The sequence below is a fragment of the Morone saxatilis genome, unplaced genomic scaffold (assembly GCF_004916995.1).
Source record: "Morone saxatilis isolate NCDOM2014 unplaced genomic scaffold, NCSU_SB_2.0 Contig20, whole genome shotgun sequence".
NCBI classification, from domain to species: domain Eukaryota; kingdom Metazoa; phylum Chordata; class Actinopteri; family Moronidae; genus Morone; species Morone saxatilis.
In genome coordinates, this window is record NW_023339763.1 from 18,068,604 (window position 1) to 18,092,490 (window position 23,887).

General features: G+C 39.9%; 1 protein-coding gene across 1 annotated transcript in view; it reads right to left on the reverse strand.

Annotated features, from left to right (window-relative positions):
- The window catches only part of pcdh1a (protocadherin 1a), a 70,798-nt gene that overhangs the window by 11,282 nt on the left and 35,629 nt on the right, over nucleotides 1-23,887 (reverse strand). The window contains exon 3 of the mRNA XM_035666711.1: nucleotides 7,602-7,821. Coding sequence (XP_035522604.1) covers nucleotides 7,602-7,821 — 220 coding nt within the window. The remainder of the gene's footprint in view (nucleotides 1-7,601; nucleotides 7,822-23,887) is intronic.

Consider the following 23,887-nt stretch of genomic DNA (forward strand, 5'->3'; position numbering starts at 1 on the left):
AAATGGACATTAAAAAAGCAATATAAATGTTTTATCACATTAAAATAATACAAATGGACAAGACATCCACTACATTGTGAGATAATAAAATTAAAATTTAATCAACTGATGGGTAAATTGGGTCATGTACACAGTGCAGTAGTCTGGCTGTGACCCTGGGCGTGTATGGCATGGACTTATTTAACAATGTTGGGAATATTGACTCTGCTTTTGTGAATGTGAATGTGGATTATGGTGAGCTATGTTGAGGCTATCAAGTGCAAGGGAGACATAGCAAATACAACAATAAAGTGGGAGAGCAGTAAAAGAAGAGAAAAAAGACATACAGCAAATGCACAACAAGAGTAAACATCGCTGTCGCTTTTTTTATTAAAGTGGCTGCACTGGCCATCTGTTTTTTCAGTGCCTGTGGTGGCTGCGTGTTTGATGGGTACCTCATCTCCAGGCTAGATACTGTTTTAAAGTAGACAGCTCATCAAGATGAGTGACAAGTGTTGGGTCCTTACAACATGGCCATCTGAGAGGGAGTTAGCCAAAGGGAAAGTGAAAAAAAAAACAGAAATATATAATTGCTTTAAGTAAAATGGACCTTTGGTGGTGACCAAGGATTTGCATGAAAATCAATGTGTCTCTGGTATAGCTGTGTGTGAGACTAGCAAAAATCTGTCACCATTTACAATGAAGTCAAGGACGCTCTCTAGTTAGAGCTGAGATCCAGCAGAAATGCATGGTGGCAACAAGCTACACCATCATGCAAAATTCTGTCAGAATTATTCTACTTTTGGCTTGAGAACAAGGGCTCTTCAGGGAAAGCTTGAGCCAGAGAGTGAGTTTTGAAAGCCAGAAATTTTAAGAACTGCTGAAGTAGTCACTGAGATGTGATCAAAAACCCAGTCTAAACCTGTAAAGATATTCTGATGATTTTGTGTAATAGGGCAGTAAAATGTTAGTTATGTCACCTTAAATGCATAAAACTGTAACATGCTTGGCCATGGGGTTAAACAAGACTAATTCAAGTCATTTATGTTTAGCTTAAGGCATGCAGAATATTGACTGTATGATATACCATGTTAACACAAAACTGCAAATTAAGAATTGATCCACTCGCCGGGAGGATATTTCCATTTGTAGAAAAAAAGCATACTGCGGCTTTCCATTTAGTGTAGAGAGGACATTTTCAGTTTCACTGGATGTAGTCCTCATTGAGTTTGTAAGGTCCTTGAACTGCAGTGAATTCTGAGATATCCTCAACTGACTGTGAGAAAGCCTTAAAGCGAAAGCGGCTCCATTCCTCTGTAACTCACTGGAAATAAGGAAATGCATGTCAGACCCATACAGTACAATTCCAGTCCCTCAAGTGCCATCCATCATTGAAGGGCAGAACACTAGTTAGAGGGAGGTTCAGCGGCTCTCCGTCCCCATCACACTATGATGGAGAGATGACCCCGGGGGCCTTTCTCTTGATGCTGGCTTGAGCTGCCCGACCAACTGAGGTTGAAGTGGATCTGGCCCCTAGCCAGCAGTCCCTCCCTGATGCACAAGTGCTCTACCTGCTCGCCGAATCACATCTGGGGTGAGACTGGGTAAGACCCACTGAGAGCAACAGCGCTCTACCACCACATTCTATTTCTGCCTCCATAATTATCCTTAAAGTTTCAACCCAGGGTCCCATGGACCTGCCAGTGGACACTCAGCTAAGAGAAGTGTCTCTTATAGCCACAAGTCACACCAGGCTAATTAAGAAATTTTTCTCCATGTGTCTTTATAAACTTGTACTTTGCACACACATTACCACCTCCAAACCTGCTGCTTCAGCATGCTGTTGCCCAGACTCACTGGCGTGGCAAGAGCAGCCACTGTGCTATCCAATTTTTGCCTAAGTACAGAGAGCCATCCACTTTTGTTAGAGTAATACATGAGCACATCTAAAGCTTAGGGATACTGGCTTAGGCATACAGGCTCACTCATTAATTTTACAAGCTTAGTGCTAAAACCGGACATTTTTCGTGGCAGCATGGTGTTAAAAGCACTATTTATGGAACCTAATGTGTGTTTATATGTGTGTACTTTTCGTTCTGCGCATAATTCAGAACACTCATCTGGGTTTTCATCCATGTTATACATGTGGATAAAAGATGACTAGCTTGTGTAGATCTGAAGAGGACTGGGAATATGTCCCTAGAAAATGTTCCAGAAAATCATATAAATCACTAATGTTATTTGCTCTTTTTCATTATTTAAATAACATTTAGTTAAATGTGTTGTATTAAAACATTTTCTCTGTTTTGATGTATTCTCTCCTCTTTATAATGCAATAAACAATACCCAAATACAAAGACTGACAATTGAAAAAAGCTATGAAAATGAATCAAAACTGAAAAAATACACAAAAACACTAGGGACACATTGAAGCTGTAAAAACTACAGCCCAAATAAAATTCAGGTTCTGACAAATACATGGTTTTATCACTGATATTACCTAAGTCTTTCAGTCAGCTGGACACAATGATGAAACTACAGAGAAATCACTTTTATGTGTAAAAGAAGGTAGTGAAATTGAATGCAAGCGGTAGATTTATTGGGATAATGGGCCTTCTATTCTGGTTCCATCTAGATTTCATATGTGGCTGCAATCTCTGCCACACAATAATATGTCAGTTCACTCTGAAAGAAAATAAGCCAATTCCATATAGTTAATGGTCTGAGCTGTGATACATGTCCTTCTCCCACCCTGTTCAAAGGGCTGGCCTGTCTGCAGTCATTTGACAAACGCTATAATGTGTGCGGCCAAAGTTCAGGATGAATGTGTAGGTCTCATTGTTAGTGACCACATGAGCGAAAGCACATTTTTTAGATTCAAATTGGGCGAAGGGAAATCTAGACACATTCAAAACTGTGACGTGTGACACCTCATCAGTTCCATTTTGGATTCAGCTGCACTGTCCCGTAAAGTCATTTGTAAAAAGGCTATAGTTAACCATTGTCCACAGTGTAAAAGCCTAATCCAGGTTAGAGAGTTTAATTCTGCTCCAGTTATGCATTTCCAGTGACCTATTTGCTCCAAAATAAAATTACAGACAATTGGGGGGTAACAAACAGCAGCAGCTGATGTGAGCAGAGCATAATGCATGTGCTAGAATGAGCTCGGGATTATAAGCGTATTACTCATGACAACTTGCCTCGAGGGACCACTTGTAAGGACTTTTTTTCAACAGAAGCTTCCACAAAACTGCCAGCCCTATGACCTGTCCCTTCTCGGGTGGTGGCAGTTCCAGCAATGGCTGGCATAGGCCAGTGTGCTGGTACAGGCTGGCATGGTCTATACTCCACTCAATAGTACTAACAGGCAGGGATTCTGACAAGGCACAATGACATCTGTCTGAGGAAACCCACACCCCTGCATCAGCAAGCTATACCAGCACCCGGGCAGGGGCCCAAGCTGGCACTCATCGGACAAACAAGCCCCATTAGGCTGATGTTCTGCTTCTCTGTCTGCACAACGTCTTCCTCCACATCTTTCTTTGCAGAAAACATTCCTCATGCTTTGCACACACAAACCAGATATTCACAGGGAACTCACAATGTTAAAAACAGCAATGGCTAAAGCGGTGGTACCCTGTATGATACTGATATGGCAAGCATTGAAAGCAAAGGAAAATCCCTGACAGGAGTTCAAAAAGAACAAATATACAACGCTACATGCATCATCTGAGAGATCTAAGGCAGGAAAATCAGACAGCATCACTAAAGAACCTCATTATCATGCAAATGCCATTTATTCCATTTTATCTCACCCTTCTCAATAGCCCATATGGCAGTGAGTCCGCACAGAGGGAAGACACAGGGAGACCTCACGCTGGGCAACCGGCCACATCAAAATTCCTCCATCTGTGGTCAATTGAGTTTGTGTGTGTGTGTGTGTGTGTGTGTGTGTGTGTGCCCCCACTGGTACCTGTCTTCAATCCACCTGTGTCCTATCAGTGATAGCCCTCATATCACAGCCAAGATGCCTAATCACTGATCCATGGAAGAGTGATTATTGTCTAGGTTGAACTGGACATGACGGCATTGTCGGTCAAACTTGTCCCAAGAAGAGGAAAGAGGCCTATCATGGGTCCTGGATGACTCATGTCCTGGGTTCTTAGGCAACAGAAAGTTGAGTGTTATGTGTTATGTGACTCCAGGTGCATGCTGGGGCTCAAAATACATTCAACTGCTGGTTGATGTAGATTACAAATGATAAATATAAAAATAACTGTTTTGAAATATAATTGATGGAGTAAATTGAGAAATTATGTTAAAAGATCAGCATCAAGTCAAAACAGGGAAAATAATTAGAATTGACTGATGTCAACCTGTGTTACTGAAATTCCATACAATCTGATAATACTCTGTCCTACTATGGGGACTTGAAATGCACATTAAAGCAAACCCCAAAAATTATGCATTCACCCTGTGAACCAATCAGCAATAAATACTGTAAATCATTTTTATTTGTGCACTAAGCAAAACCTGATCAGCAGTGTCTGAGATACGGTGGGTGGACAAATGGGACAGACGGAGACCAGTCCTTGGACTTTCTCTGATTTCACTGTGCAGGACAAATCATGCATCTTGACAGAAACCAGACATACAAGATAAGCACTTTTCATGCTGTCTGAAGCAATCACTTTAGAGAGAATTAAAGAGCTCAGTGATTATGATGAGAGTCTATTAAAGTAAAATAGCACTGTAATCAAAATGATTTAGAGATCTGGGGTGTGATGCAACACCCTCCAGTGCAAACAAATACATGCATGCATGCATGCAGGTGCATGTACATACACACAGACATTCGCACGCATGTGCATTCAATGAATAAACATTTCTGATGCAATTAACCAACAGTTGAGCAATGTGCACGCTACACGCGTGAACATACGAGTGAAAAATACACATGGGGGAAACTGAAATGGAGGGCACTCTACACAGCCTGAAGACAAGAATTAGAAAAAAAGTGGGAGGAGGGAGCAGCTGCTCAGGCATACGAAAAAAAAAAAGAACTCCAGAAATTAATTGCTGCAGATGAGGCAGCGTACATGATATATATCAGAAATTTTATTACTGTAGTTTGAATCTACTCTTAGTTCCAAAGCTAGGCACCATCAGGGAATTATGTTCATGTCTGCTTCAGTGAACCACAGAGACCGTTACAGACCACATACTCTTTCCTCTCTGCCACCCAGTCCAATAAACCAAGGTCATATTACTTCAGTCTGCAAGACTCTTCAAAAGAACAACATTTAGCACGAAATTCAGCAACTAATACAAATCAGCCAATGACTAATAATTAATGCCTATCACGCTTAGGCTCCAGAAGTTGACCTACTACCAGTCCAATGTAATAAAGGTCTGACTGATTGCATAATTTCAACAAACAGCCAAAAGTGGTTCTAAAATGGATCATGTACTACATCACGCTCCACTGTAGGCCACTGATACTCCCTCAAAATGTAGATTCGCCATTGTCAAAGTTCAACATGTATAACAAAACACACATCCATGTCGATATTTCCGGGGGCCAGTGATGCAAAGGCTGACAGTCTGGGGTTCATATATTGTGTTTCATCCAACTTAAATGGAGTGACACATCATGCTCACCTCCCAATTTTTTGCCTGTCAGTCATTTCTACTGCAATGAATAAAGCTCTGCACCAGTACAACCTGTCACTCTGACACTCAGACGCTTAAAAAAAAGACTTCACGTCACTATTCAGGTGGAGCTGGGGAGGAATTCCTCTGTCTCGTTTGATTTTTCTGTCTAATGCTTCATTTTATGTGGGCTCTTTGTTATCTCCCTGAAGGGGGAATCACATTTTAATTAGGTCTATCCTTGGTTAGCAGTTCATCTTCGCATCTCCCTGTCCTATGTGCTCATCCTATGGGCTTTGCTTCCTTGTCAGAGACTCTTAGTCCCCGCTCCCTGTCACAATCTAACATCTCCCCCATCTTGTGCCATCTTTTCATTCTTTAACTGCTCCATCTCCACTCACAATCTTGCTCTCCTGCTGCCAACAACAAAGAGCGCCCTGTCTGACAAAACCTGTTTTCTGCAGACGGTAAAAACACAATAAAGAGCCACAACAATAGAAAAAAGGGAAAAGAAAATGCATATATAACACATCCTAAGTGCAGAGAGCAAATGGAAATAGTCAAGTGTTGGCTCCTGGGCTATAAACAGCTCACCTGTAAATGAGGTGACTGAATCCATCTAATAAATGGATAAATAATATCTGACCTCTATGGAGCCAGAGGAAACTGCAATATTGGTAGGACTTATCCCTGCACACTCACCACCCCCTCCTATCCTCAAATTGGTGTCACTAATTGACATTAAACAAAAATAAACAATAAACATTTGCAGTAGAGATGAATGCATTCACTAATGAGATTCAACACAACTGTCTTGTAAAGATTCAATGCATGACAACGCTAAGATACTATACTAATAATAGAACTTTGTCACCTGCTGTTTTGGTGTGACGGTGACACATTTTAGCCTTTGATCCTGCAACGTTTTGCAAAAAGGTGCGCCTTTTTTCTTCCTCACAGAAAAAAAGCCAGTAATCTCTCTGCACTCATATTTACAGTCCCATTGACAAAGGGTACATCTGTGTGTTTTTCCAATGACAGTGTGACAAAGTAACTGTCAATGCTGATCAACAACCCTATCAAGCCCTTGCTGACACATGCCACATTTTGTACGCCTTATTGCTTTACCCAGAAACATGCATGCTTTGGAGATAACGCAATACATTAATGCAACAACCTAATGATATACAAATATAAGGAGAAGGGCAAGACGTTGTAGATGTGAACTATCAGCATGTAAAAGTGTTTAATCCAGAGAGCGGTGCAATGCAAAATACTATAATGACTGGAAATGCACCATGTGAATCACTTATCGTAGTGTCTTACAAGACAGGTAATGGATTATGGTTGGCAGCTTAAGGCAGCGAAATTGTTATTATGATACGCAGTCACAGCTTTGGCTATGACTTTTTTTTTTAATATGGACCTATGCTGAGGCCATCAGTGCTCAGGCTGTGGATTGATTACTGTGCCTAGAAATTATGGCTCCTGCAGACCTAAGCTGCAGTGAAACTTGGGTCCAGCTAGCGGCAAGGAAATGCTTAGAGTAAACACAGTGTTGTCTGCACAGATGTCATGGTTCAGATTTATTTAGAGGGCAAATGCTCCATTAGTTGGGCTTTTTAATTAGCACACTTGTGAGAGAGGGTCATTAAGGATGTCTGACAGAGGACCTGCTGATGAGGAGGATGGAGACTGCTAAATCCAGCCCACACACACACCTACACACGCACAGATCTGCTTAAAAACCAATAACATTTCACACAGTCATCGACAAACACAGCAAGTTAACGTCGCGGGTGCCACAACATTTCCACTCTAAAATGGCCACAGAGCACAAACAAATCTCCCACAAATGTCTCCATCGCCGACAACACCACCACACACACAAAGAGAGCCTATTAGAGTCATTTACATTTAAATACATATTCATAGAGAACACGACAGAACGGAGGGGATTGTCACCGTACCATTTTCAGGGTGTTCGGTCTCTCCAATGCTGCCATCTGGAGTGGTTCTCTCATAGTGGTCCTCAGGCAGGGTCAGGGGTCCGATGCGAGGACCAGACGATGACTTGCTGCTGGGAGTCTCTGATTCCTCCAAGCCGCTGTCATAGTAGCTGTGCTGAGAGGCATCCTGCAGGTCCTGCACAGGGTTGGCGGTGGAGAAGGTCACTCGCCGATGGGGATGCTAAAAAGAAGAGAGACAACAAAACGAACATCTTCAGCTTTCAAATTTTTAGTTCATGGAGACGCCCAGCAGGTTGTATGGCAACATTTACAGCTCAAGACTCTACCATTTAAGACTACTGTCTGAATTTTGCTGGCCTTATAAAGTTCACTCTTCAAAAGTCAGAAAACAGTGTTAAATATTAAACACTCTTAAATATTAAATAGTCTTTTGCACTATTATTATTCTAAAGATTATATAAGGTAGAAATACATGAACAGAGTGAGGTTATAGACTTCAATAATAAGAGAGAGCAGAAAAAATTTAATGGAGTCCAAAATACATAAACTATTAAAATATCCCATAATACCACAACATTTAAATATCTAAATATGGGGCATGTGTTTAAATATGCTCTATGATACTGTCCTATATCTTGAATGATTAAAATCTAATTCAGTGCAGTGCATAATGAGCAAAAGCATGTACTATACGTAAACCTGTGTTTGGATGAATGCAATATTGTGTTAAACTCTGTACACCCCATCTAATAAAATACCAGGTACAGAACCAAGGTAGAGAAAATAATTTATGTTACTCGCTGTCCATCTTATCAAGAGCTCCAGATGGAGGTGGCATACAACATGTACAGAAAAAATAACAATGCAAGTGCCATGTGCGTTGTTGTCAGTCGTTTTCACAATAATACTCATTGTACAGACGTGAAAGCAAACATTATAAGCAAGTGTCACAAAGATTGAGAATGTGAAAAATATTAGTATAAGTCAGACAAAAAGTTCATTTTCTAAATCTGCCACTGCCAAATGAATTCTGATGACAATGATTGGTATACTAATCAGTAGCCCCAGTGAGCTACTTCCTATCTCCATATTTTAATATTTCCCTTTTGCACAGCTTTTGATGTTTAACCGAGTGGAAAGCTAGACAATATTTCCGTAGTTTAACTAAATAGAAATCCCAAGAAGATCTAAATAAGCCTAACAAAAAGAACAAAACAGAGCTTTGGAAATATAGTTTGCTAGCATTAGAATATATTATTAGATCCCCTTTCACTGTTATATACTGATGAGATTTGATGAAGGAATAAATGAATGAATGAAAATACTGATGGAATCTTAAATTTGATAGCTTGAAGTGGAGCAGAGCGGCATATAATAAATCATTCAAGATCACACCCTTTATCAAATTGAATGGCTTGTAAATACAGTTAGGAGACCATTAAATTTCCTCTTCCAAAGATCAGTTTACTAATGGCTACTTACCACCGATCCACAACAGAAAGATGACTCCTTACAGCGCACATGCAATCGCACTCTTCCCCCATCCCCCCACACACGAGCACCTCTCGTAAAAGTCAGGAAAGCACTGATACAGCAGAACAGGCCTGCCTCTGCTGCACGAGTCAGCCCCGATCAATACCACGGTTTTGTGCTTTCTACCATTCCACCACTTTTCTGGCAAACAAATCCATGCTAGAAATCATTCGAACCATCAGCCTTTTAGTACCTACACACCAGATATTGAGAAATGCTTTTAGACCTGAGGTAAGTGCTATCAACACTGTGTTCTTAATACCTTTAGTGGGCTTCAAAATGATTCCAGAAAACCTGTTCATCTCCCCATCATCTCATCCCATCATATTTTCCTCACTGCACAAAAGCATCCCCTGGTCTTTCATCTAAATAATGATTATTTGAGTTCTGTGGTGCATCATTTTCTTTCTCCCAGCAGTGTTACCACATCACTACATCAATAAATCATAGTACACAGTAAGTATAGTTATATGGTAAGTATAGAAAGTTGGACATCTGGTTTATCTGTAACATTTAACTTGATCTACGTTTTCAAACAAAAATGAAAGATTCTTGAAACATAATCAAACAATGGCTTTTTGTGTCTTTGTTTGTGATTTGTATGCTCGGTGCACAAATAAGAACAAGAAGGCGACGAGAGGTTTCGGGGGATAAAAATATGACATTTGTTTTCTTTCTATTAAACATGCTCTTTGATTGGTGCATGTGCTTATAAGCTGTGTGCTGAGCTGAAAATACAAAGTAAGGACACACTGTTTATCATTACACTGATTGTTCTAATTCAAATTCTGAAAATACTGCAGCACAAAGTGCGAAGATAGACCATACTTATTGAGGAAGTCTCTATAGAGAACTGCTCCATCACACCAGACAATAGTGAGTTATTCTACTATTGTTACTGTGATGTTTTAGTACCAGACTGGACCAGACAAATGATATATTTCAATGGTGCATTCCTAAAATATGATTGGAGGTCGCTGAGGCTCCAAGACTATTTGAATGTGAGGGGGCATTTAGTTGTTTAAATATGGATTCTTGCTTAAACTTCTCCTTAAGGCATCACTCCAGAGAGTCAGCATGTTTCCTGGGTATGATAACTAGCTACGGCTGCAGAGATGGGAAATAGATTCTCCTTTTAGTCAGAGCACAAATCCTTTGCCAGGCCTTGGGGGCTGCAGGGATGCGGCAAGACGGAAGGATGGAAGGGTAGGCTGAGCAGGAGTGGGGAGTTGGTCAGGCAGACACGGACGGCGCTTTGGCTGGAGGGGACAAGCAGAAGGATTAGATTCTGGGAGACTGGAGGCGGGAGAGTGGGATTGTTTGGGCATTGTGGTAGGAGTAAGAAGCTACGGGGCTGAGAATGAAAGAGGGGACATTTATGATGACATCTGAATTCATAACCCCATTTAGTTTGGGCTAAAATGGCCTCATTCATACGCCTAATATTACAATCCCAACGCAGATGGAAAGAAACAGCAGGATTCTGTCTTTACAAGGCGACTGAGACACATTTTAACGTAGTAATAAACAGCAATCATCCACTACCTACCTAGAGCTCCCGTAGCCCTTTGGAGCCCGTGTTTTTCTGTCGGACTGCCAGAAATATTATATACAACCTACTGCCTGAGAATAATTTCAAGCCACACATGGTTACAGGAGAATATTTTCTCTGATACACTGATATTCCAAAAAGCCACAAAGAGAAGCTACTAGTTGGACAATAATGTAGTTGTTTCCTTGATTTATTACTGTACACATGGTTTACCCTTCATTATACAATGGCAAACTAGCTGTCTACTGGGATTAAGTTAATAAAATAGAAAAAAATTCAGTTTGCCTCAACAACCCCATCACCTTAGAGTTGACACTGTGTTGCTTTAGTGCTTTGAACATAATGCATTTGAAAAAACATCACATTGTACACCTACACTGAATGACAGCCTGTGCCTTTATTTCCTGTCTGCAGCCTCACAGACGCATAATGGTTCTTTTTGAAAGCAGTCAGTACGTCAATGTTGAATGAACAAATCTGCCGCTTGTTATGAATGACATCACAATGTTACAAGTTTGCTCACTTGTTAGACCTGTAGTTTACAGAAGATCGAAAATTGATTATCTTCTTCACAGGTGAAAGAAAAATTTACATTTTGTTTAACAAATTTTTCACTTTAATAAAAAAAGTTTTGGTAACTTATGGAAAGTATGCTTGCCATCCAACTGTGTGTGTGTTGGGGGGGGGGGGGGGGGGATGTCATAACAGAAAGACTTGTCACAGAAAACAAACATTCTTTTGGCGCTCTTAGGAACAGCAAGGAGAAAAGGTACACTAAAAGCCTTTTGATGTCCTTGTATTTGAGCTTGTTATGTAAGCTGAGGGCACTCATTGTTAATTAACAGAGCTATTGATGTAATGTCCATAAGAAAAGACATTTGACTTCATAAGCACTACACCTTCTCTCCCTCTCATCCTCCAATTGATTTGTACAAACCAACATAATATAAGCACGCACCTACATCTAGTAGGATGACTTATACCTCACTTTTGCCCCTGATGATGTCTACATATCAGATATTAAAACAATGGGATACCACAACACAATATGACATGACTTCGCTTAAAACAACAACTGGTAATAGTTAAATTGATAAGGAATAATAATCTCAAAAAGATAAGGGTAATTGATGATCTACTGTATGTGAGCTAAATCATAAAGGCTCATGAAGCTTGAGCCTTAAGGAAAGCGTACAAGGGCATTTTAGGTTGCTGGCAGCCCATTTTAGACTTTTGGCACACTGAGACATCTGAATATATATTTTATTTATCAAATCAGATTTAATCCGCACTCATGATATCTCATCTAAAATATGGCTTTGAAAGCATCCTTTACATCAGCTGCGATTTGACACATAACAGTGACGTCACGTCCAGAGAGCTGTTAGTCTTGTTATCTGGCTGCAACTGCTGCAAAAAACATATATCAACCACCTCTGTCACTAATGTTGTCTGGTGTGATGGAGGACTTCTGCACTGAGACAAGATATTGCTATGGTGTGAAGAGTGAGAGGATACATCTCCATTATTCACCCAGCCTGCAGCTTGCTGTTTTGTGTCTGTATTAGAAAAAATGCACCACCAGTTTGCGAATGTACTCACACCTATGTGGTGTCTACAGCAACTGACGCAGATGGGTTATTGTTAATGGTTATATCTAATTGCTTGCAAATAACAGCGTGGGCAGTCTGTCCTAAAGATTGGATTTGAAGTAAAAAAAATAATGTATTTGCCTACAGCTTGAATAACAGAATATGAAGGGATTCCTGGGGCAAATAGCTGTGCCTAAGCAACAAGAATAGCGTTTTGGTGACTATGGAGCATCTCTATTGCCACTGCTGATTTGCACCACTGATCCCTGATGGGACAGCAGACCCCACTGCTGTTGTGCTCTCCCATCACAAGTCCACTGTGAATGCCCCGGAGCTACCTGACACCACTCTGCCGTCAGGTGCCCTGTCATCCAGCCAAGCCTCACTGATTGCCAGTGCACAGGGCTGCTGCTACTTATGCAGATGGGAAAGCTTTTCCATCTTCTCTGCCACTTTTTGAGCAGACTTCCAGCAGAGTTGCAGGTGAGTTAGATTCAGAGTTTGAATCTCTGTCCCATGCTTCCGAGCTAGCGTTTGTGTTTTGTATGTATTTTGCCTGTATGTGAACATTTGGTGATCTACCTGGCGACTGCATGGTCTGTAATTTAACTACCTTGTAGAATTAATTTTCTGCCATATATTTCACAGCTTGCGCCGGCTTTGTGGTTGGTACATATGGTGAGACTATAGATACAATCCCTATACTGTAGTGGCAGAAGAATATTAACATAATGAATATAATTCAAAAGGTGATATTATTATTATTATAGTAGAATAGTACTAGAATGGTGGTTCTTTTAAACAAGTACCCCTATTTGATATGAATTTTAATAACGGTACATCCCTTTTATATCAAACCTGATATTTAAAGCTTGAGGAAGCATCTAATCTTTGAGGCATTAACCTCTGAATTTTAAACCAAAGTGGTTTGATACCCCATTTATGCCACTTTGATTGCGTCTCCATTTATGCTGCTCCGTCTGCTTGCTAAAACATATCTGGATAAAAGTAAAAAATGTCATCATTTTTATGAATTAATCATGAAAAGAATCCCTTTTAATCAATCCAGTTATCTATTTTCTTTCAATGACAAATAACAACATGTGCTAGATTGATGCAGTAAAAAAAAAAACTGATGATGTGCTATTTGCAGTAAAAACAAATCAACATTTCCCACTCTATATCTCATTGCTATGAAGACAAAATATTATTTTTCCATAAGATGAAATAATCATCAGCATAGTGCAAGTACCCCGACACTGTATTTAAAAAGAATATTGTGTTACTTTCCATGTCCATGTGGATAACAACGTATTTGTCACAGTTAGTTTGTTGCCAAATGTTTATTATTAAATTTTTATTACACAGAGGTATTGTTTAAGCTGAGTCATAGTGACCAGTGCGACATGCTGAATATTCAAATTTTAAGTTTAAGAGCAAAACCCAACACGCGCCTGAGTTTCATAACTTTGAAGAAGACACATGAATGAGGATAATAACCAACTAAACATAATCACTGCTGTGTTGTATAGCAACTTGGGTGCAATTTGCTGGTGAAAAATACAGCTTCTATAGAGTATATATATATATACAGTTAGGGTGCAGTATGTTTTCTTTTAATAAAAGTAAACTGGTGAAATAGGAAGCTTTAGACAGTTAAGAATGCTGTCTTTATGTTTTACACAGAGGCAGGAGGAGAGAAAGGAATCTATAAGGTTTCGAACATTAGCTGCATTTCATTTAGTTTACAACCGAGCCAAAGAGCTATAGTATACTCAACTGGAATACCCTCGACTAGGGAACCTATGTGGCCCTGTTTATCAATCCTGAGTTGAGGTATGTTGTATGTGAACTGGAGCTGGAAGCCAGACTTTTCCTACTGAATCACAGTTATGTGTCTCACAGATATTATGAAATGGGTTTTCTGCCCATGTTAAAGGAAACGGCTGATGTCTCAGTGCCCCTGTGATATGAAAAATTCAATTTAAAAGGATGAGAGAAAGAATGGTGCACGGCCTATTTTCATTCCCCCACACTGAGAGATATGAGAATGATGTTCTGTTGTGTGGAGGAAATGATGCCAATCGTACTGCAGAGAAATTCCTTCATAATTCAATTCAATTTCTTCTAAATCCCAATGGCAGGCTCCTCTGCCAAAGAGAGGCAGAATGACAGAGACAAAAAGGGAGGGCTAGAGACTAAGATGGAAGAAGAGGGACTAAAGATTGAGACTGAAACAATGGAGAAACAGAGACAGAGTCACAGAAAGCAGCCAGACTTACTGAAAGGTAAGAGGAAGAGAAAGCAGTACAAAGTGGAGGGGAAGTGGATAAAAGAAAAATGTTTTAGTAATGATTAATTTTGATCATTGTGGCATTTTAAGTATAGCCAACTACTTTTCTCTAATTACCTCTCTGCAGCAAATGACAGAGGCAGAGAAAATCATTTTTTTGTTGAGATCTAACAGGACAAACTGCAAATTTTTGTAAAGAAGTGTTCAAAATGCTGGACTAGTGTATAGTAAACTTGTAGTACATACATTTTGTGTTAATCTAAGTGGAGCATCAGTTACAAAATGTGCTTGTAAACTCTTTGATTGCACCTGAGAGTTCCCCCGAGTTTGGGACCAAGAATTTTCCATTTAGTTACATTGTTTGTGAGTACATCCTGGCTCTGGCATTTGGGGCGTGTATGCAGGAATCAATGAGCTGCTGCCTCTGAAGGCACAGAAAAAATGAGCTGCACCAACAAATATGACAATGAAGAAGTGCACCTCTCAGTGTATGCAGCAAGCATAAAACCATAAAGACTGAAGCAGTTGCAAAGGAAATGCATATGGAACTGTTTTTATTTTCTATTCCACCATTATGTCCTCCATTCTCATCCCATCCACTGCTATCTACTCTCTCTCTTCTTTCTTTACAGGCACGCACACACACACACACACACAACACCACACGCACGCGAACACACACCCACACACACAGTTGTTTTTGTAGGTGCAATAGCTCCAAGGCAAGCAGCGTGGAATTGGAGTCTTCAAAGAGTCTTGGATTATCAAAGAGACACAGCTACCAGAAAACTAGGGGACACGCTGGAGAGGGGGAGGGAGGAACATAAGCGGGAGGCGGGGAGCGGGAAGGAGTGCAGAGGAGTCAGCATGGGTTTGGGTGGAGGATGAAGTGATCAGACAGGGGAGGGGTGGGGGTGAGGGTGGATAAAGACCAGCAGTCCCTTTGTTCACGTACTGTAAATGGAGAGAAAAAAAGGGCTGGAGTGAATGCATTAAAAAACAATCACATAGACCTTAATGGTCTTGATAGGCAAGACTGAATTCGCATTCCTCACTGTCTGTGCCGCCGCCTATTCAGGAGTATTTTTTTTTCTTACACAGAGAATTTCATTTCAATGGGAGCATTGGCCTTGAAATACCATAATGTTGTCACAGTAAAACCAAGTATTACTGCAGCAGGACCCACCATGTGTGAATATAGCTGCCACATCTAATGACAAATCTGACTGTTCACGCCATTCCATATGACAAGATGTGGGAGTGCTGGTGTGAATGCATCACCCTTCGACAAAAAGCTCTCCGTCAGCCCCTCTGTCCCACAATGAGCTATGGATGTCCTTTTTTTCCATTACAAGTACACCTCTCACTATAGAACAGATTTCAAGTGAGTGTATAAAACTGATTCTAGTCGGTTCACTGCTGTCAGCTGCGGGGCATCATCCAACAATGATCCTGTCCCAATGGCACAGCTACCACACATAAACCTCCCACCTTCATTGACCTGGTTTGAACTAAATTAGAGTCATTTAGTGTGTGATGAGAGCGTAAAATGCTCCTAACGCACAATGTCAAAAACAAATCAAAGTTCAAAAAAGTAATCTTCCTCTCTCTGCGAAACTCTTCTTGAGAAATATGGTTCTTGTGTGTGAACAAAAATTACAGTCGCACCTTGGTCTACACAGACCACATGAGGAGGTGCTTTGTGCTGGTTTAATTGCATCATTTGGTGAAAAAGCACACACTTGGAGTACATGAACATAAGTGTGTGGACAGTATGCATGCAGAATTAAGAATGAGAAAGAGGTTAGAAGGTAGAGACAATTGATTGATAAAATATCTGCCATTCTAAGCAGCTGCACAGCAGACTGTTATTTTAGCACAAGTTTTATTCATTATCCAAAGATCATTTTGTGTGTGCTTCAGTAAAATTACAACAGTAACAAGTCATTTCTTTATGTTTCTGTGGGTGTAATGTAAAAGTCAATATACACAGTGAGTCAGAGTAGCTAAATAATAGTAGATAAATAATACACAATATATTTTGTTTAATTGGTATTTTATATTGACATAATGAAATAAGATGATGAAATGGGGAAACACAAATGTAATATTCTTTGGTGTCAAGAGAGATTTGGAGGGGAGGGATAAGCTTTGGGGAAGCCAGAGAAAGGATCAGTGGTAAAACTTAATTGGGAAGGGCACAGGATTAAAATTTTGATTGGTTTAGGGTTTAGATGGTGATGCCTTTCTACTGACACTCTCATTGTCTTAAACTGTGGGGACTAAATATGCTAATATGAGCTCCTAGGGCCCAAAGAAATCTTACAGAATGAACATGTTTTTTAGAGTTGTGAGTTTGTGGGCGACGTGCTACTAGACAGCCTGGAAAGAAATCAATGCTCGGAACAGAGAACTAAAAAGTACAGGAGAAATGGAGGACACAATAAGGAGTAGTCGAAGAAAGCAGAGTCAGAGGAGCACACTTAAGATGGAAAGGAACTGCAGAAGCTATTCTCTACCACGATGAAAAGAAGAAAAGAAGAAAAGAAGAAAATAAGAACTGAAAGCGAGAAGAGGATAGCTTTCCACAGCTGTTTGGTAGAAAAGATTTTTAGCAGAGAAGAGTGATGAAGATGTGCAGATAAATAACAGCAGGAGGGGGGAATTCCGATTAATATGGCAGAGGAGGAGCTTTATTGATGGTTTCTCTTTGGGCCAGTCTGCTACAAGTGAAGAGGAATTTTCCACTTTTAAGAGTCAGACCTTTTGACCCTTGCGTGTAACAGAGCTTTAATTATGCACTACAAAAGTCTTACCATATTAACGCTGGGTTTAAACACTGAATGGCTGTTAAATTTTACTATGTTCATCCATTCCCCATCAGGCTTTCAACAGTTTTTTTGAGTGTTAAACCTCTCTTTGGCATTTATTGAAATACTGGTGCATTCTTATTTTTATTCTAATTTATGATCTGCTTAAGGAGTTTAGGGTTTTTGACCTCAAATTTACATGTATAAAAATGGCCTTTGTTGTTTGTGTTTTTATCATTCAATATACTGTATAAAGTACCATATTACTTGAGCACATTGTTATATTTTCCCCATCAGGTTGACTCATTCAAATTAAAAATTTCTCTTTCAGTGACTAATCTCTATACAATTTGGTTTGTTTTAGATGTTCCTTATACTCAGACATTAACTCCTTTAAAGCCAAAGTATACTTGCAGCCTAAATAATTTCCAGGAACCAGGGCAACAACTGTTTGAAAGTATTGTGAATTGACTACATTGTACCTGGAGCCAGGCCAGCAGGGTGCAGGGTAATTGAAAACACTCAAGGTAGACAGATGATTAGAACCATGTACTGTACTGTACTGTAGAGGGATAAAGGCTGCACCATGGTTCTGTGCACAAGGTTACAAGCAACAGTCTCCTTTAAGCATGTTGTGTTTGGTTGTTTCACTTTTATATACATATCCAATATAATGTTTACTATATGAATCTTCATGATCACTCATGTACAAACTGCGTGCACAATAGAAACAGTACAAAGATAGAAGTAGTTATCTTGCCGTAGTGTAGTTCTGAGAATCATTGTCTCCCACCATAACCAGATAATAACTAAGGATTTACATCACCAACATGAAAAACATGCTGACAGTGATTGTTATGCTTCCAGAAATTTGTTTTCAGCTTAAAACCTGACTCCATCTGACCTAAGCAGGATATTTTAGGTAGCATATATTTGCACCATATGACTCTGCACCTCTGAATCAAGACATCACTTCCCTCATTTTTGAAGCTCCTCTGTCGAGGAACAGTCAGTGATGCACCGGTGTCAAGTTCACTGCTTTTCACATGAGGGAAAGGAGTTGATTTCATTTAGTTATGACAGAATGCAGCTTTTATCATAACTATGATATGTATTTATCCTAGTTTTCCCTTTATTACGGCACTGCAGGTAAAAATCTTTTGGTCAACCCCAAATGATCCAACACTGCTAACTTGAGCCAGCATCTAGCAGGCTCTTGAAGTCCCTAATTTTCTATGCCAAAAGCAAGAGAAATCAAATTTTACATAAATGTCTGGAATTTTGTCAGATCACATCTGGTCATGCTCTATAATGTTGCTGAGCAAACGCTTTGGCAGCTTTGCAAATTTCGATATCTGTGTGTGTTTGGCCTATGGGTTCAAAGCCCTCTAATGGTCAATTGCAACTGTATTTTTTATCTACATAATGTCCCTGGGGCAAGTTTCCAATTCAATCTCCAACAGCTGCGGTCCTAAACAAAACTGAATTAAAGGCAAGCAGAATTTAAAGGCAACACTTTAACAGAAAGACATGAAAAGGAGTAAAGTCAATGGACCGACTTCCCACCAAGCTGACGGTAAGGAGAAAGAGGTCAAAGAAACATACTCGTTTGGACTGTGTGGATGTATGCTCCTGAAATAAGTATCATTTTTTTTTTTTGGCATCAATTCACAGCCTTGTCTGACATGGATTACTACTGATATTTGCAGTTTACAATACATTTTCGATTTGTTTTTGCTTGCAAGCAGTTGCTTCAACTTCAGTGAAACCAATCAATATTTACTGTTTTTAAGCCCAGAGCAGAAGTTGCACAGTCACCACACCTTAATAGCTGTCTGTGGGCCAGTATACACTTTGTCAGTGTACTCATGTCGGCAAGGAATGGTAAGCTCAATTGAACAAGGTTTATGCCAAGTACCCACTTAAATGTTGTGATACATCTTGAAAAACATATTCATAGCAGACTGTAGATTGTCAATTAGCTTTTTTTCCTTATTTATCTCCCTTCCACATTCCTTATAATATACAGTAAAATAAGCATCTTCCAAACTATCTCTCTGAAAGACATATCAGGAGTTAATAATGCCAGAAGGAAAAGATAGACAGAGAATAAGATGGGCTGATGAGGGAAGTAAAGAATCAGACATGAAAGAAATTAATCCTCAATATCCACTCCCTGCTGGGTACCTTATTGCCTCTCAAACTTCCCATCTTCAGAGTTAATATCTCTATTGCTGCAGCATCTGGCTGAGAAGCATGCATATACTTCCATTTGTTTGAACTGGAACATAATTGGATTGGGAGAGGGATGAAAAAGCCTTCAACCATACTTAAAACTTTTATTTTTTTTCCTAGCCATCCTCTAATGTGTGCACGAGAGTGTGCGATTCGGTGTTTCAGCACGTGTGTGTGCACATGTGCACGCACATGTATCCGTTGCTATTAATAGCATCTCTCATGGTCTCGCTTGTCTTGATTTGTTACCCTGCATCCAAGATGTCCCGACTGGCAATACATTCAAGAGAGCTGGACCATTTCGGAAGTGTGTCTGCATCTCATTCTTGCACTCAAAGTAATCCTTTCGATGCAACTGGATGGGGAGCCCTCATGCTCCTCCATCTTATCAAGGAACTGGAAAATCATGCTTAATTAGATTCATAGTGACCTTTTTCATCTCTGGCTAGAAGCGCCCAGTCACTGCCAAAGCAGGATGTGTTCTCAACATTGATCTTTCTGCAGACCCGGGGATTGAGAAGAGCCCCGCGCAGTGAAACGAGGCAGAAAAACAACATATCAAAAATCATCAGATGAAGAGATTACTCTGTTTGAGTGAGCTGTTCTGTGTGTTGAGGCCTTTAGGAGTTAGCGTGTTTTGGTGAGAAGAGCTCTGTAATCCACCTACTGCATCTCAATCATAGTGCAAACAAACTCTCACACAAGTATCGAGTCCTGCCCTCTGTCTCATCACCCATTTGCCAGACATGCACATGTAATCCATGCATTTCTCATTCACAGATCCTGCCTCCGATCGCTTCTCCTTTTTGCATCCCACCACCCTTCTTTCCCCTTTCTGCAACAGCAGTCTGCAACTGAGCAATGATCTTCCTCCGGGCTTCAAACAAAAGATGACTTACAACTTCTACCCAGAAAAAAAAAATAGATGCTCTGCTGTGAAAACCAGAAAATAGTGATCTGCCATTTCCAGGGGAATGTCTGCTCACAAATGTCCAACACACATACATGTATTTGCAGCACACATCGTCAAGGCTCAATTAAGTTTACACAGTTTTGAATAACACATTTCACCAAAATGAGAGTTTTTAAGACATCTAAGCAAACTGCCATGGCCATAATAACGTAGGGAATTCTGATTTTTAAATCTTAAAAGAATATGAGCAGATTTGTGTTTGTCACGGTCTCTCTGCAGCAGTGGTAATACTGTGGGGGAATACACTAGGCACAGTTGATACAGATATGGTATGATATTGATGACAGATTTGATTAATCTACTGATGGAATTTTGGTGGAGTGCTCCACAATGGGCTTTAGACAGAGCCCCAAAGCAGAATATCTAGTATGAATACTCTATTGCCATATCCTTTCAGAGCTCATTTGAGTCATATCTGACATATTTATGGCTCATCATGTCATATCGTAGCCATCAGAGTACAAGCACCATGAACCATTTAAATACTGTGGGCCATGCTGTCACTTCCTGTTAGTGACATATGTCTGATAGATGCATAAGAAGAGGCACTCAACTTGATTCTTTCAAAGCGCTGCAGAGAAGCTTGAGCCCAAAGTTGGTGAATTTACTACAGGAATGATTTTTGCAAGGAGGCCTATTTAGTTAAATAAAAAATTGACAGCTTTATATTGAATGGAATGAATGAGGGGCAGAGATACTAGGAGCATAGAGAAAAAAAAACACCAAACAGGAGCCTTATCTAGATACAGAATGGTACAATATATTTTTAAAGAAGTACAAGTTAACAGTTGCACTCAAGAAATCTATAATGATCCTTTGTGTGCACCTTAACAGAGTTGCCTGGCAACAGAACTAGAGCTCTGCAGTGAATTTAAGTGTCAAACGAAATACATTTGTAATCCAAAGGCAACATGGATTAAATTTTACACAGTAGGAGTGCCTCTTGGACAAGATTTCAATAGCTAAGGTGGGCAAAGTGAATTGGAAAAAGGCAAATCATTTTCTGCACCTTAATAACTCTCAGAACACCGATTCGTACCTGAATATGAATGGTTGAATGAGCACAAAATAAGCACAACTAATTAACTGTGTAGTTTTAAAATGGGCTGTCTTAATGGATGCAGTTATTCATCTGCCTTCAGCTGGAATCTATGAAATATCACAAGGGTGGACGTGAGGCTGATAAATCATGATAGCATATAGATCAGTGTCATACCTTTTTTCCTCTGAATTATTGATTAACTCTGTGTTTGAAAACACATTTCCTGTTCGTATTTGGCCACTAAAAGCTGCTTGATGAATATCACATCAAAAGGGAGTTCATGGAAAACAATGCTTCTAATATGCTTTATGTATGAACAAGATGAAAAATCTGAGAAACATGCTTGCTACCCCCTCCCAACTCCCCTCCTCTCTGTCTCAAACACCACACACACACAAATGAATGCAAATGTTTTATAAGCAGACTGCTTATTTTCTGCTAAACAATGTTAAGCATTTACACAAAGGGACCCAAATGAGCCTCTGATTGAAGATAGAATCAGTGCCCAAGCAACCCATTACAGAGCCTCTCAATCCCACATATGCATGATTAATACATCAAACAACATCAATTCTCCTTCCTCTTCCACTTGTCAATGAGCACACACACGCACATACACGCCCACATACACAGTATGCAGATAAACCCACACACATGCACGTACAGACACAATGTACCCAAATCCTTACAGGACTGCGCATGAACACACAGACACTGCCCCCTCCATCATGGTTAATACATCAAACAGCATTAGCTTTCTGGATTCCTGAAGCTTAGACAGACACGGTTCTGACAGCCCATGATTCCTCACTGGCTGCATCCCCCTCCAGCTTCCCCACTTTCTTTATTCCCTATGAAGTCTGTTTGGGTGGTTACAGAACATGCTGCCAAAATAGATTCACTTACATATTACCTTTGCTTTTTGTAAGCTTGTATAATGTCATGTTAGAAAGCCATCTCTACAATAAGATGACACTGCTGAGGAGCTTTAGAGGCTTGGGAGACGTAACAATAATAACCGCAAGCCCTGATCAACAAACTCTTTATTTCATATGATTTCCATATTCTTTTGACATCAGCAGGTATTTAGAACCACAGATACCCTTTGCTTTTTTTACCACCAGTTCATAGAGTCCGTGATCAGCATAAAGCCAACAAGGCCCTCAAATGCATTCAAATCTAACCTTTACAATTCAAATGTTCTTTTTTTTTTGCATGTCATACTGTAAAATCAATGAATACACCCCAAATGAAGAGAGCAGGTGGTCCATTGGATCATGTTCTAATAAAATGGACATTCATTAGTATATCTTTAGCATAAAGTGCTCTGTAATTACCATGAGACCAGTTTCCTTACAATGCAATCCTGCATATGATCTCCATTTGATTTTATTATGCTTTCAGCAGGATATTGATTTGGTCATTATTTTAGAGATCCGAGCTGTTGTCTTTATATGAATTAGTAAACCAGAATCTTTGACTTTCCTGTAATGAAACCTCAACCACAGAGGAAGTATTAGTCGTAGTATATCTCCCCTATAATACTATTGACAAACTGTCAGTTGTTGTGATGCTTTCAACATCAAATGAATAAACATGCTGTTCCCTCCAGTCTCCATCTGTTTTCATTTCACTGTGTCTCAAAAAATACCTGCAATTTAAAACCCAATATTTACCATATTCCAATACAAACTACACCATGCTGTTATCTGTAAACCGGTGTGGTATCTTCTGTTATCTAATCTTTTTTCAGAGTGAACGAGTGATTTATGAGTGAGCTTCTTCGGCAGCAAAGACAGATGCTGCACTGATATTTTTCCACAATACTTTTATTGGCCTAAAGTAGTAACGTCAAGGCACTTAGCAGATTGCTTTATGAGTTTGAATGGTATCCAATGAGTTTAGCTCCTCAATAAACAAAAACAAAATGAGAGGAGGTTGTGTGTGTTATGGATAGCCTACTGGGTTGCTGATAGTGTAGCTTAAGTGCAGAGAGACTCACATGTGGTCTGCTATACTGCAAATCCTCAAAAAGAGGATAAAGAGGCTTTAAAATCACATTTACAGCACAGGAGCAGCATCCCGCTGATAAATACAGATCATGGTATTTGACCCTGTCCATCAGCACATTGAAAGGCTCATGGCTTCTACGCTATAAAGTCACAAACCAGCCTTTGTCACCACAGATACAGGGCAACACTTCGATAACTCTAAATAATAGCACCAACTTGTGAGGCTGAGGGAACAACTGGGAGC